The sequence below is a fragment of the Danio rerio genome, chromosome 23 (genome assembly GCF_052040795.2).
Source record: "Danio rerio strain M-AB ecotype USA chromosome 23, GRCz13ab, whole genome shotgun sequence".
NCBI lineage: Eukaryota > Metazoa > Chordata > Actinopteri > Cypriniformes > Danionidae > Danio > Danio rerio.
In genome coordinates, this window is record NC_141043.1 from 16493072 (window position 1) to 16505090 (window position 12019).

General features: G+C 35.9%; 1 protein-coding gene across 5 annotated transcripts in view; it reads left to right on the plus strand.

The window, feature by feature from the left end:
- Positions 1-8463, plus strand: part of exosc10 (exosome component 10) — a 31952-nt gene extending 23489 nt beyond the window's left edge. For 3 of the 5 annotated variants that reach the window (XR_015522733.1, XR_015522732.1, NM_201089.2), the window contains 8 exon segments: positions 203-292; positions 375-443; positions 1162-1255; positions 3817-3890; positions 3971-4202; positions 4513-4568; positions 7907-7980; positions 8093-8463. Coding sequence is in view for 1 of the 5 variants with exons in the window: in NM_201089.2 (NP_957383.2) it covers positions 203-292; positions 375-443; positions 1162-1255; positions 3817-3890; positions 3971-4202; positions 4513-4568; positions 7907-7980; positions 8093-8123 (720 nt within the window). In the remaining 4 variants the exon portion in view is untranslated. 5 annotated transcript variants of the gene reach the window in all.
- Positions 8464-12019: the final 3556 nt, after the last annotated feature.

Sequence of the window (12019 nt, forward strand, 5' to 3'; positions counted from 1 at the left end):
ATAAAACAATTAAGACTTTTCTCCAGAAAAAAAAATATTATCAGACATACTGTGAAAATTTCCTTGCTCTGTTAAATTGGGGTGGGGGGGCTTAAACTTCTGACTTTAACTGTATGTACATACATGCATACATACATGCATACATATATAAATGTTTTGATGTCCAATGTAGTAGATGTGATGTTTGTGTATGTTTAAATAGGAGGATGTGTCTCCAGCTTCAGCTCATCTGACTGTAGCGCAGCAGAAATCTCACAGCATCATGGAGTCTTTTGAAAACCCCTTCAGAATGGTACTTTGCTTTAGTTGATGCATTTTGTCAATTTATAAACTTATTTACTGATTTATTTAAATTTTTCAATGCTTGTTTTCAGTATTTGCCATCTAAGGACATTCACATATCAAAGAATGCCAAATATGACCCCTCTTCAAAGATCTATGAGGTATTTTATCTTTTTGCTTTAGTTTACTCTCTTGGTATTGGAGTTTAGTGTTTGTATGTGCATATGTGATTTTAGTCCATCCATCTGATATGTGTTATTTATGTTTATCATTCTTTATTTATTACTATTTTTTGGGGATTTATTAATAGTTATTTTTTGTCATGTATTACTGATACATTATGCATATAATTATTTGCTATTCTTTGGTTACTATTTTTATTTTCTGTTTGCGCATTTTTTAAATTTATTTTATTTATTTATTTTTTTTGCCTTGGCTAATTACAAAATGACTCTATTTTTAAACCTTTCTGCATGAAATGCAAAGGTGTTAAGGCTATGGTTCCCCCCTAAATGAACATTTACTCACTATTCACTATCCCTCTAATGGTTCCAAACCTTTGAGTTTCCTAATTCTGAATAAAAAGTTATTTACCTGTAACCAATGACTTCCTTGGTAGGAAAAATAAATACTATTCAAGTCAGTGGTTGCAGTTTTTTAGATTTTCTTTTGTGTTTAACAGAATAAAGAAACTCTAATTACTTTTTAGCAAGTAAATAATGAGTAAATGATTTGAAATTTCAGTTTTGGGTGAAATATTTAAGTTGAATACGAAGCCACTGTTTGAATGTCAAAAATTCAGGAACTCTTATTATCTTATGGTTGTTTTTTTCCCACTAAGCCACATGAAATTTAGTTTTGTTGCTCTGTTTAATGCAGATTCATAACCGGTGGAAACTGCAGAGTATTGAGCAGCAGCAGAAAGAGGCTCAGGCCAAACAGCAAGCTAAAGAACAGGCCAAGAAAGCTCAAGGTACAAACAACACAACTCTGGTGTGCAACGCTAAAATAAACTCTCTTTCTGTGATTGTCATTTACTCATAGGCAAAGTAATAAGATGTTTGTTCTTCACAATACACTAAAATTACAAAAATATAAAAAGAAAATACCAGCGTGTGGCATCAAACGCTATAGTGAGCTGTTTTGTATGGCAAACTATTAGGGATGCGCAGAATATTTGACTGCTAAAAATTCTCAGATAAAATGGGCATTTTTGGTTTTGAGCTGAAGGAGAATTCACTATCCGTCCAGCCGTCATCACTGCGGCATGTATGGCCTGTGGGTCAGCAGATTGAAGCCCCTGCTTGATACACAACAAACTCCATTGTAGGTCACCTTTCACAGTTTTATCTCATTATTTTAAACATTCTCACAGATATCTTTTCACAGAAATAAAATGTATCTGGAGTAACAGTAAAAAAACGTTTAAATATAAAAATGTAAATATGTAAACACTTTTTAAAAATATAAACCGTTATAATTATTGTGTGTGGATGTGTGTATGTAGAGTTCAGATGCAAAAGCCGCTAAACGCCACTTAAGCCAAAAATGAGATGATGATATTGAGTGAATGCTTTAGGCATGTAGTACATGTTTAACAAATTGATTTGATTCAAATCGTCCAAATCCCAGTGTCAGCGCATTCAGAAATAACAATTTGTTGGCAAAAGCCACTAAACGTTACTTGGCTTTGACAGCAAAAGCCGCTATATCCCGAAAACCAATCAGAAAGTGCAAATCGAATCATGTGTTCAATGTAGCAGCGCACTAATACGCCGGCTTTTATAAGGAGACTTTTATTCCGCTTCCGATTTAAATTTTAAAAGACTGATTTTGATGAGCTGGATGAGCCTGTCTGACTGTCAAATGAAAACGTCCCTTACCTCAAAACTCGTTGCATTATAAGGGGCATTAGAAGGAAATGAAAACACTGTAAAGTTGGAAGTGTAAGTTGCATTCATAACGTTTCTAGTTTCACGAAAAAGATGCCGTTCTTTTATTCCACATGGATGCTGAGGATAAACAAGAGACCAAGACTGTGAGTATGGTGAAAATGAATGAATGAAAGCTTCTAAAATTGTCTGAGAGGCATCCCCTTTTTGCCCAGTAGGTCTACCTTGTGTTTTATTTGTTAATTATGTTATTTAAAAAAAAAAAAGATAATTATAATGTATAAAACTATAATTTATTTGTGTTAATCCATAATGCCTATATGTCTGATAAGCTTTTTATATTAATGGACAATGCACAGATATTGATGTTTCATAATGTTTACTCTACATTATTTGAATATAACAAGCTTAGTTGACAATGTTTACATTGTTCTATATACATTAAATCTAAATAATATCCGAAATGACATCAGATTGTTAAGATTTAATTAATTTCAATTTTAAAGTTATTTATTAATGCACTTACTTGACAGATTTCATTCCTTCATTTTCCTCCTGCTTTTTCCCTGGTTTATCACAGCGTAAGGAACCGTTACTTGCTTGACAGAAATCTGTATTTCAGGTGGTTTGTGTAATGTGTTTTATGTTTGGTAAAATAATTTTTAATAGCATCTTTAGTGATTTTTAACAAATTACATTGTCTTGTCCCAATAGGTGGATTTAGAGAGTTTTGCATAAAAAGCAGATGTGGATTTAGCTGGTTTTGACACTAAATAAAATCTACCTTGTTAAAAACCAATGAATTGTCTAAAGTGACAATTTTGAAAAGACTTTATTTTATTTACCAGCTAATAACCTTACCATTACATATAAAATTAAATTTCTGAACCTAATCAGAGGAGCCTGATAGAAAATGCTCATTTGCAAGAAAAGGGGTCTGATGGATTTAGAGGGTTTTGCATCTGAACTCTTCATATATTAAAACTAAGTGAGCACTTCTTGTTGAAAATCTAAATCAATTGGCAACACTGCCAGACTACCGGAGCTTCTTTCTCAGCCTCATGCATGCTGCAATTTACTCATTTACATTCCGTGATATACACATAATAAAGATGTTCCTGCTCGTGTACCTGTATATTTATCTATACACAAACCACACATGCTCAGCGAAAAAGCAATGTCTGCTCAATAATGCAAGAACAGGACATACAGTATACTATGTAGTATACTTGTTCTTGCTGCTTTCACCAGTGCTACTGTGTTTTAATGGCAATGCTGTGACAACTCTTGACTCATTGACTGTCAGAGCAGCTTAACTTAGCAGCTTGGTGTTTAGTTTTTGATTGTCTTTTTAGAACAGTTTAAATTTGAGTTAAATTTACAAAATGTCTTGTGTAATAAAATGCTAAATAATAATTTTAAAACATTTTCAGTTTTGGTTTTCAATCAAATCCAGATCCAGTATTTTCATTTTGGTGCATTCCTTTAAAAAAAAAATCTGTTGAAGTGAATGAGTCCGGAAGTCTCAACATATGCACAATACCCCGCAACTGCTCTATTGTGAAAAATAAAGTGGATACAAACTCTGCTAAGCCACCTTCCTTAAGATTTATGTCCTAAAATGTTTATATTTGTGTTTCAGAGGAACGAAAGAAAGCCAAACAGACCTACCAAGAGTCGCTTCAGAACGTTCACACCGTCAGAGAGCAAGTGAAGGTGAGGAGCTCCACTTCACCACATTTGTTTATTTCATCTTCATCTTTCACTAACATCTGTTAACAATCTTGTGTTTTAAGGAAGCAAAGCAGGCTGGACAGAAAAGAGAAAGAGCTGCAAGTGATGTCAGCGAAGACAGTCTTAAACCAAACGTCAAACTCTCAAAGAGCGAAGGTGAGACAACGGTGGCTGATCAGTCTACAAAACCTGCAAAGAAGAAACAGAAACAGAAAACGGCTCAGGAGCCCGAAGCTCCCAAACAAGACTTTAAACCTTACGACTACAGTCAGTCCAATTTCAAATTATTCGCCGGTGAGTGATCTGCCATGTTTTATTTTCTTAAAGCAATAGTTTGAATTTCACTAAACAAGATATCTTGAAGAATGTTGGATAAAACAGCCATCGACTTCCTAAGTATTTTTTAGTTCCTATTATTGAACATATTGAATATTATTGGCTGTTTATTTCCCTTATGTCCTTTAAAATATCTGGTTTTGGGTTTAACAGGAATTCATGAACACTTGAGGAAATAGTGCAGAAATTGTCTTTGTTTTTGGGAGTGATCTGTCTTATTAAGACTCTTCAGTGTGTTTTCTTCATTGTTTGTCTTTAATACACACAGGTAAATCAAAAGACGGCTCACACTTTGATCCAAACAGACAAGGACCCAAGCAGAAGGTATGAAGTTCTGTTGTTTACACTGCTCCACTCATTTCTGTTCTGTTGACATTTTAGTCAGATCACATGTAGATAAGGGAGACTTTCACTTTCAATCCAACAGCTTCATTAGCCGCGTTTCCACTGTTGTGCCTAAATTAAGCGTGCCAGGCCAATCGCTTTTCCACTGTCACTACCAGAGCCTGATCGTGCCAAAGTGTTGCTTCCTCTGGGCCAGCGTCAAGGCCTTTTTCAGCTCACCAAATACCTTGGGCAAAGAGGGCCAGCTAGGGTGGAGGGGCGGATGGAGAGGCGGAGTTTGCCCCAGTCTATTAGTCCGACAGTGGAAACGCAACATGATTTCGGCCTCAGTGCTCATGCTCCCGGGCTATTGGCATGGCCTGGCCCAATAAAAGCCCTGTCTCACACTGGTCCGACAGTGGAAATGCTGCTATTGAGGATGTTTTAGTAGGTATATTATAATGTAAAATAATAATAATATAATTTCTACATTAGCACCCAATGAGATTACAGAAAACAATCCAGAGCAGCAGCTTTCAATATGCTCAGATTGCTGCAAAACTATAGCACCATGTGTTTGTTCGAATCAATCGGGACTGTAAGAAAGCAATGTGTGTTTTACATTTGAGTATTTTCATAATACCATAAAGACAAAATTACAATTTTATTACTGTCTGGCAGCATGCTTAAAGATTAATTGTGTTTCCATCCAAAGATGTCAATTAAACTCTTGCATTAAACCGGAATATTGTGTAAAACTTTTGCAAATAAGTTAAGTTTTATCAACTAATTTTGAGAGGATCTAGTGCTATGATTGATCGTGGCTGGTCCTGCATCAACAAACATGGATTCACCTTATTGGTTTATCTAAGTCTTAATGACATTGATCAGTTTTGGTCCGGCTTATGTTTCCTTTTTGAATATTTTTTTTATTTTATTTTTAAATTTATTTAAAATCTGTACTAGGCTACTACTATTGACAGTAATCGTTGATAAAATAACCAGCCTTTTCGCAAAGCCTTACGCCTGTTTCACACCGCAAGCGTCAGCTGCACGTGAGCAGAGCGTGCGCAGCGCGTATGTCAAGCAGAAGCAGCACGCAGGCGTTTGCCTTTCACACCAGCTGCGTCTGCAGCTCGCAGCTCTTCGGCAGCTGCTGCAGAGATCAACCTATCTCTGTCTATTCTATCTAGTTACCTATGTCTCTCTATATACAAATACACTTTATAAACTTTTCATCTGCACCAAGGCCCACAGAAGATCCCTCCTATGCTGTTTCTTTAACCTGCATATCTTTATTTTACAAATTTTATAGATCAAACAGTACTGTATGCTTCTCAAGTTCTATGAGTGTCTACTTCAGTCAGAATACAATCGCCTGTGATATCATGCCATTTGTTTTTTGATCGTCAGGTTGCAAGTTATAGGCCTAGTTATAATAATATTTCTACAATATAGTTATAATGATATTTACACTTGATAAAAGTAGTGTTACTTTCTCCGCTTCAGTGATGTCCAGCAGCAGAATAACAGTTCGTTAATTCATGCTCGTGCAGAGGATGAGACGGACAAAAGTAATTAATGCATGTCATTCTTTTACTTATTTTCGTGTTGTCAGGTTCAGAGTGCAAACAGCTCCCGGTAGGAATAACTCGAGTGAACATAAAACAAAGCCGATTAAAACTTTCTTGCTATGCTTGAGCTGCACAGCACACAGCCAGCTCACATAATCCAGCATGCGTGCCGAACTACACTACCCACATTACACTTTGCTATGGACTACAACTCCCCTAAATATTTTATTTCCTCTTTCCTGAAACATAGTGGCGACTTAAGCAAAACTGATACTAAAATTGTTTTACATTTGGTTTTGTAGTTCGGGCCTTAATAAATGTTATTTATTTAATCGTTTAAGTTCATTTGATTGACTATATATAAATCATTTGACATTATTAACGCATTTATTGGGTAAAATTGCTACTTTTTACTGTCACTCAATGTGTTTTGGTCATTATCAATGCACTGTCAATTTAATTGAGCGTGAGCAGCGCGGCAAAAATAAACCCAGCGCCGAAACTATCGCTGCACAGCTGCTTCAGCGACCCTCGCGCTGACGCGCTGCTGCTGCGTGCGGTATGAAAGCTCTAAACTGTTAACGTGGATGCCTAAAAAACACGAGCTGCTCACGCTCTGCTCACGCCCTGCTGACGCTTGCGGTGGGAAACACCCATTAGATTTTCCTGCAGGTTTGACGCAGACTAAACTGTCTGAGGCTAGTTTTACTTAATAATCCCTCACCAAATCTCGCCATGATGAGACAAAAAGTTCAAAAGAATGTCCGCTTATATGCTTCAGCACCAAAAGACAAACTGTTCGGTCAAATAAAATATTCATATAAGTAAAATTACAATGAAATATCCACAGTGTATATTTGGCTGTACATTTTCTGTTAATGACAATCCATATTGTGCCTGTCAGTTTCACTTTTATTAATTTAATTAACTACTTAAACCACAAAGAGCCAGGCTTTACAAACTATTCACGGCACTTTCCTTGGAGGAATAATCTCAGTCGGAAAGATGAGTGAACAGAAACTCATTGTGAGAATAATCTCAATGTAGCTTATTATTTGACTTTGACAGACTTTGGAGGAGGAAGTACCAAAATAACCACAGCAACATTTAAGACGTTTTACAATGTCTCTCCATTGGTTTGTCTGTTCAATGTCATCCCATCTTGATAAATCAGTTTTCATCGTAGTTTACACATGCGTTTCTTGTTTGCATATGTTTCTTAATGCACATTTTCATAATTGATGTGCATCTTGCCATTTCTAAGCATTTTTTACTACGTTATTTCAACATGTGTATAAACATAGCTGATGTTCAAGAACAGGAGAGCTGGTCTCTGCAGCTGTTTGAATAAGTCAGCCTTTCCACTATAGTGCATTTAGACATGGCTCCACTCGACATTCTTCGTTTGCATTTCCACTGCAGTTTAGTACCGCTTAAAGTGGGTCTAAATATTGCTAAAGTTGCAGCTCTACTGCTCTGACTTCCTGAAAAACATTTAACGGAACTTTACTCTCACTTGGAAGCTCTCCTGAGGTGTTGCTAAAAATGAACTGGGTACGGAAAGCGGAAGAAAATAGGGTCATACTGAACCGCACTGTACCATGCAGTAAAAAAATGATGTAAACAGTTGAAATTGATTTGATTACATCTGGAAGTGAAAGTATGTCTAAAGCCTTTAGACCCCATTTTCACCAGTGTTAGCGTCGTCCACTTACGATGGAAATTTTTAGCAAGACTTCTAATTTTCAACCAATTCTGCCTCAGAAAAACCTAAAAGGACAGAAGAAGGGCGGAGGGGGAGGCCGGAGCATGTCTTATGTTCCCGCCAAATCTGACAGGTAGTGTAACGCTCAAACATTCATAGCTGAATTTACTTTCAAGTTTATTACTATTATTATTTTTATTATAATTATTATTATTTTTAATTGATTGGTATTTTTCTGTTTGCAGAGGATTTCGGCACAACTGGCCCAAGAGATAGAGGTCTGATGCTTGATCTCTCTCTCTCTCTCTCTCTTTTCTCTCTCTCTCTTACTCCCTCCCTCTCTCTCTCTCTCTCTCTCTCTCTCTCTCTCTCTCTCTCTAAAAGTGTCCTAGAATACACTCAGTGTTCCTCAATGAACCATTTCTGCTTGTATACAATAATTTGTGGAGTTTGTTTCATTAAAATGCGATTTTAAGAGATTGTTCTCCTGTTTAAGTGCACAAGTGTTCATTTGATCTTTCGTTTTATTCCTCAATCTTTTTGTGCTGGAGAAACTTGATTTTGGTCAAGGTTAATTTGGTGCCATGAAGATTAAAGGTAACAGTTTCAGTACCAATTCTCTCAATGTGTGTTTTTTTTTTTTTTTTTTTTAATATATTTATCTTTGGGTTTTTGCTCTTGATGGGACTGTATATGGACAGGAAGCAAAGTTAGAGAAAGTGAGATAGTATTGCGTAAGGTTTACAAGCAGGGATTTGAACACAAAACTCGGGAAGAGCAGTTGCGGTAATTGACCCAGTTCCCACTATTAACTTCTGGCTTATTATCATTGACTGACTCAATCTGTGTACTTTTATTTCTTTTTCTGCACAGAATTTAGTAAAAAATAAAATAAAATTGCAACTCAAAATTCAATGCAAAAGATTTTGATTGTATGAGCTGAGAACCTAACCCATACAAAAATACACACAAATAATAAACAATAAAAATCCAATTACAAAGCCACAGCAGGTCTGACATAATACATCCACTGACAAAGAAAATATTGCTTGTGTATAATTTGTAATCTAAACAGTTGCATAATTAATAATATCACTGGGATGGATGGATGGATGGATGGATGGACGCATTGACTGATTGATGGATGAATGGATGCATTCATTGACTAATGGATCTATGGAAAGGTAAATGGATGGATGGATGGATAGATGGAGGTACTGACTGACTGGATGGATGTATAGATGCTTTCACTGACTGATAGATCCATGGACAGGTAGATTGATGGATGGATGGATGGATTGACTGATTGGTTGGATGGATGAGTGGATGAATGAATATATAGATGGATGGACGCATTGACTGATTAATGGAGCGAAAGATGCATTCATTGACTAATGGATCCATGGAAAGGTGGATGGATGGATAGATGGATGTATTGACTGACTGACTGACTGGATGGATGGATGGATGGATGTATAGATAGATGCATTCATTGACTGATGGATCCATGGACAGGTAGATTGATGGATGGATAGATAGATGCATTGATGGATGAATGAATGGATGGATGGATTCAATGACTAATGGATCCATGGATAGGTAGATTGATGATGGATAGATAGATGCATTGATGGATGAATGGATAGATGCATTCATTGACTTATGGATCCATGGACGGGTAGATTGATGGATGGTTAGATGGATGCATTGATGGATGAATGGATGGATGGATTCATTGACTAATGGATTTATGGATAGGTAGATAGATGGATGGATAGATAGATATATGCATTGACTGACTGACGGATAGATGCATGGATGAACAGACAGACGGACTGATTGATGGATGCATTCATTGACTGATGGATCCATGGATGGATGGATAGATGCATTGACTGGTCCATGGATGGGTAGATGGACAGACAGATAGATGCATTCACTGGATGGATGAATGCATTGACTGCCATAGTCAATGCATCCATTAACTGATGCATCCATTAACTGATGAATCCATGGATGGATAGATAGATATTGACTTTTTACTTGTACTAGACTAGTCCTTCATGTCCTAAATCTAACTAATACCTTCCTACTAATGAGTAGCTAATTAATTTATTTAAAAGACTTTGTTAATAGTTTTAAAGTAAGAAACTTAACTTAAAATAAAGTGTGACCAGATATATGTGATTCTGCATGTGCTGTGCTACCAAATCAGAAGTTAGTGCTACATCTGTAAACTCATTTTATTGCCATATTTAGCTGATTTAATTACTGCAAATAAACACTACGTCTACAGGGGGCACTTTATCATAACTGAGCTCTACATGTTTCCTCAAGCGCGCCACTGTAGATGTACAAAAACACAAACATCCGCTGGAGACTATTCTATATAATGGAAATCTCCAATGCAACACAAATGTCGTTTGTGATGCTGAGAAGAAACGAACATAAAAAAAAAATAGTTTAAATCCTTCAACTCTAACTATAAATTTCTTGAGTGTTTATTTTTCAGATCATGCCAGGTATAAACGTGTCTCTGCTGAGATCGAACCACATCTTCACTTCCTGCTGCTCAACACTGCGGTCTGCAACAATAGGTGAAAACACTGACAGGAAACACTTCACTAAGATGCTTTTGTCAGCTTCTACAAACACACACCACAGTCATGCTTTTTAACACCCATTCAAGTGATGGCAAACAAGATGCATCAAAAGTGAATATCAAGCACACTAAATATCTTAATATTGTTGATTATGATATTGACATTATGTATTAGACAAATCCCCATATTCTTTTGAAAATATCTTGACATTTATGTTCTTAAAGTACAAAGACAGTTAATTGGGAAGTTCCAAATATTGAAAGTATTGACACGAAGGGGAGTGGATAGTTTCCATTTATGGGCGAAATGACCTTTAAAGCAATTCAATATGAATGTTTCTCTTGATTTACAATTTATATTACTATATTTGTTTGGAGTAAAATATTGTGCTGATGACGCCATAATTATTTTTAGCACTTTTACAACATAAAAATACCAAAACAGTGCCTTGTTTATATTTAATAGACTTTATATTGATTTTTAGAGCAAACAATACCAAAGTTTTAACTTTAGAAGCATTAAATATTTCAATAAAGCCATTTTCAAATATGGAAGACATGCTTTCAGATCTTAGAATAAAACAAACCCAAAGGGACAGTTCATTAAAAACATTTAGTACAGGTATATGGACCCCAATAATATGATTTTAACTCTGATTAAGAGTCTACCATGTAAACAGCATTTTTTATTAATTATAAACTGATTAAGTTCATAATTGAGCTAAATAGATGGAATTAAGATGTGAAGTATGCCGATTTCAGTGGCATTATTGAAGACATGTAGCACCTTTATAAAACTATTACTGCCTGTCATGAAAGACTTTTCACTGCGTTTTGCGACAGGATAGTCCACCACCTACCGAGTCAGTAAAAGGACAAATACACCTGCATTGCGAAGTGCTGAGACTTTTTTTCCCTTCCATTCGGCATGCGTTATTAAGGTCTATTAAAACAACACTCTTCCACCAGTCCGATCATTCAATACCCTAGTTTGTCACACTGGATCGGTCTTAAACCTTTTGTTTATTTTAAACGAATCTTTTATACGACTCGAAAGATGAGACCTCTCAGGGAGTAATTCGTTCTTTGCACATGCGCACATTTGTGCAGGTGGAGTAGGAGGTTAGTTCATCGTAGTCCTCTATCGGGTTTGAGTCGTTCGTTCTTCACATAAGAGACAGAAGCCAGTCATATGCATTTAGAGCTGGAAAAAGATTTGATCCATTCATTTCTCGAGTTCTCCGTTTCGTTATCTCTTTACATAGTCACATGATGAACGAACGCTTCAAAAGGTGAACTAATCATGGGTGTTTCTGGCTCAGACTGTAAGCTTTTTATTGCATTTTTTAAACTTTTAAAGTTTAATTATTTATTTTTATTGGTTTCAAAAAGGGTTAACTATTGATTTAAGAAAACGGAGATATTGTACCAATCTGCAGAATACATTTTAAAGAAGAAAAAGAAAAAAAACTAATTAAAGTAATTAACCTTGTTTTTGAGAAATTATATAAGCCTATACATGGGAAGCCATTTTTGATTTATTTTTTATTAGTTAAGCTTATACGGGACT